The 1,466-nt window shown below is 61.3% G+C and overlaps 1 protein-coding gene across 1 annotated transcript in view; it reads right to left on the bottom strand.

Annotated features, from left to right (window-relative positions):
- Positions 1 to 1,466, bottom strand: part of SLC25A1 (solute carrier family 25 (mitochondrial carrier; citrate transporter), member 1) — a gene marked incomplete at its 5' end in the record, with an annotated part of 5,908 nt that overhangs the window by 4,150 nt on the left and 292 nt on the right. Inside the window, one exon of the mRNA XM_010181938.1 lies at positions 320 to 362. Coding sequence (XP_010180240.1) covers positions 320 to 362 — 43 coding nt within the window. The remainder of the gene's footprint in view (positions 1 to 319; positions 363 to 1,466) is intronic.

Genomic DNA, 1,466 nt, shown 5'->3' with positions numbered 1-1,466 from the left:
CAGCAAAGCCGGCCCACCCCCCCGTGAGCAGCTGCCAGCTCGTCCCTGTCACCGCGGGAGCACAGCCAACACCCCCGGGGTCCCCAGAGCTCTCCTGCGGCCCCCTCAGCCCTCTCCCATCCTTGGTGTGTCTGTCAGAGGTGGCAGACACTGCCAGCCCCGTGGCATGGGGGATTTTCCTGTCATTTCTCCTGCAAGCCAAACAGCTCCTGTGGGAGCTGCGTCCTCCAGCTGGGTGCAATGGTCCCCACAAGCCCAGCACCAGCTGGCACCTCTCCACAGCACTGTGCCACCAGCGTCACTGCCACCACAGCCACACCAACACCCCAGGTGCTGCCAAGGCCACTGCCCTCCCTCCTACACTGCAGACCTGACGTGCTAGACATTTTAAGAGCCATAAATGTTTGTTCCCTCTGAGGCCCCCAGCACCTCCAGGAGCCAGACAGCAGGGAAACATTCAGGACAAGCACCAGCCCAGGGGGTAAGCAGCACCTCAGCTCACGGCAGCCGCACCAAATGGCACAGACAGGGATGTGGCACCTCCTGCAACCTGCCCGCACCCTCAGCAGTCACCGGGATTAATGGCGTTTGTCTGTGCAGGAGAGGAAGGGAGGCCCTCCCCAGCACCCTGCAGGCAAAGCCACATCCACAGGCATCCCAGAGCTGGTGAAGTGCCTTGGGAAAGGGATAGTGTGCCCTTCCTGAAAACTGGCAGCCTCTGGGGTACCAGGACCTTCCACACTGAGGCAGGAGGAACAAGGTGTTTGCGCTGGCTCCCCATAGCAAACTGGGGAGCTGGACACAAAAGGTGTTCACTCCAGCATGCTCATTGCCCCTGGCTGCAGCAGGGGACACCCCAGGGCTTGCAGGGAGCAGAAGGGGCACAGCTGGACACCAGTGCCCTGATCACCTTGGCCACTGGTCGCTGGGGTCAGATGAGGGGAAGGGAACCAGCCCAAAGGCTGCTGCACGGCTCCGGCAGCCCTCAGGGAGCTGCACACACAAACTGCAAGGCAGGGGCACACGTCTGTTCAGGGGAACGCACCTCCAGGAGAATCTTCCCCCTCACCCTGCTCGGGGACATGTGCTGCCTGCACTGCCACGTCCCCTTCCTGCCTCTACAGTGTTGCTCCGGCCCCAAATCCCATGGGGAGGGACACCCACAAGGGACTCCAGGCATGCTCCAGGAGCTATTTTATCCTGTTTTCCTCCGTCTGCAGAGAGACAGGGCAGCACAAACCAGCCCCCCCGCAGCTCTCTCTGGAAGCGAAACGCATGAGAGGTCCTGCTCTGCTGTCGAGCGTCCCCTCCCCACGCCGTTTTTTGTCAGCAGAAACCTTATTCTGCTCAAATGAATCACCCCACTGCCCACGAGTGGCAGCTCCTTCCCACCCCCTCCCTCATCAGGGACAACGAGGGCTTTGCAACCTGTTTACCCGGACTTTAACCAGCAGCTCCAGCTCTTG

This window comes from Mesitornis unicolor, unplaced genomic scaffold, assembly GCF_000695765.1.
Source record: "Mesitornis unicolor isolate BGI_N332 unplaced genomic scaffold, ASM69576v1 scaffold25863, whole genome shotgun sequence".
Classification (NCBI taxonomy): Eukaryota; Metazoa; Chordata; class Aves; order Mesitornithiformes; family Mesitornithidae; genus Mesitornis; species Mesitornis unicolor.
This window is presented reverse-complemented; position numbering and strand designations above follow the sequence as displayed.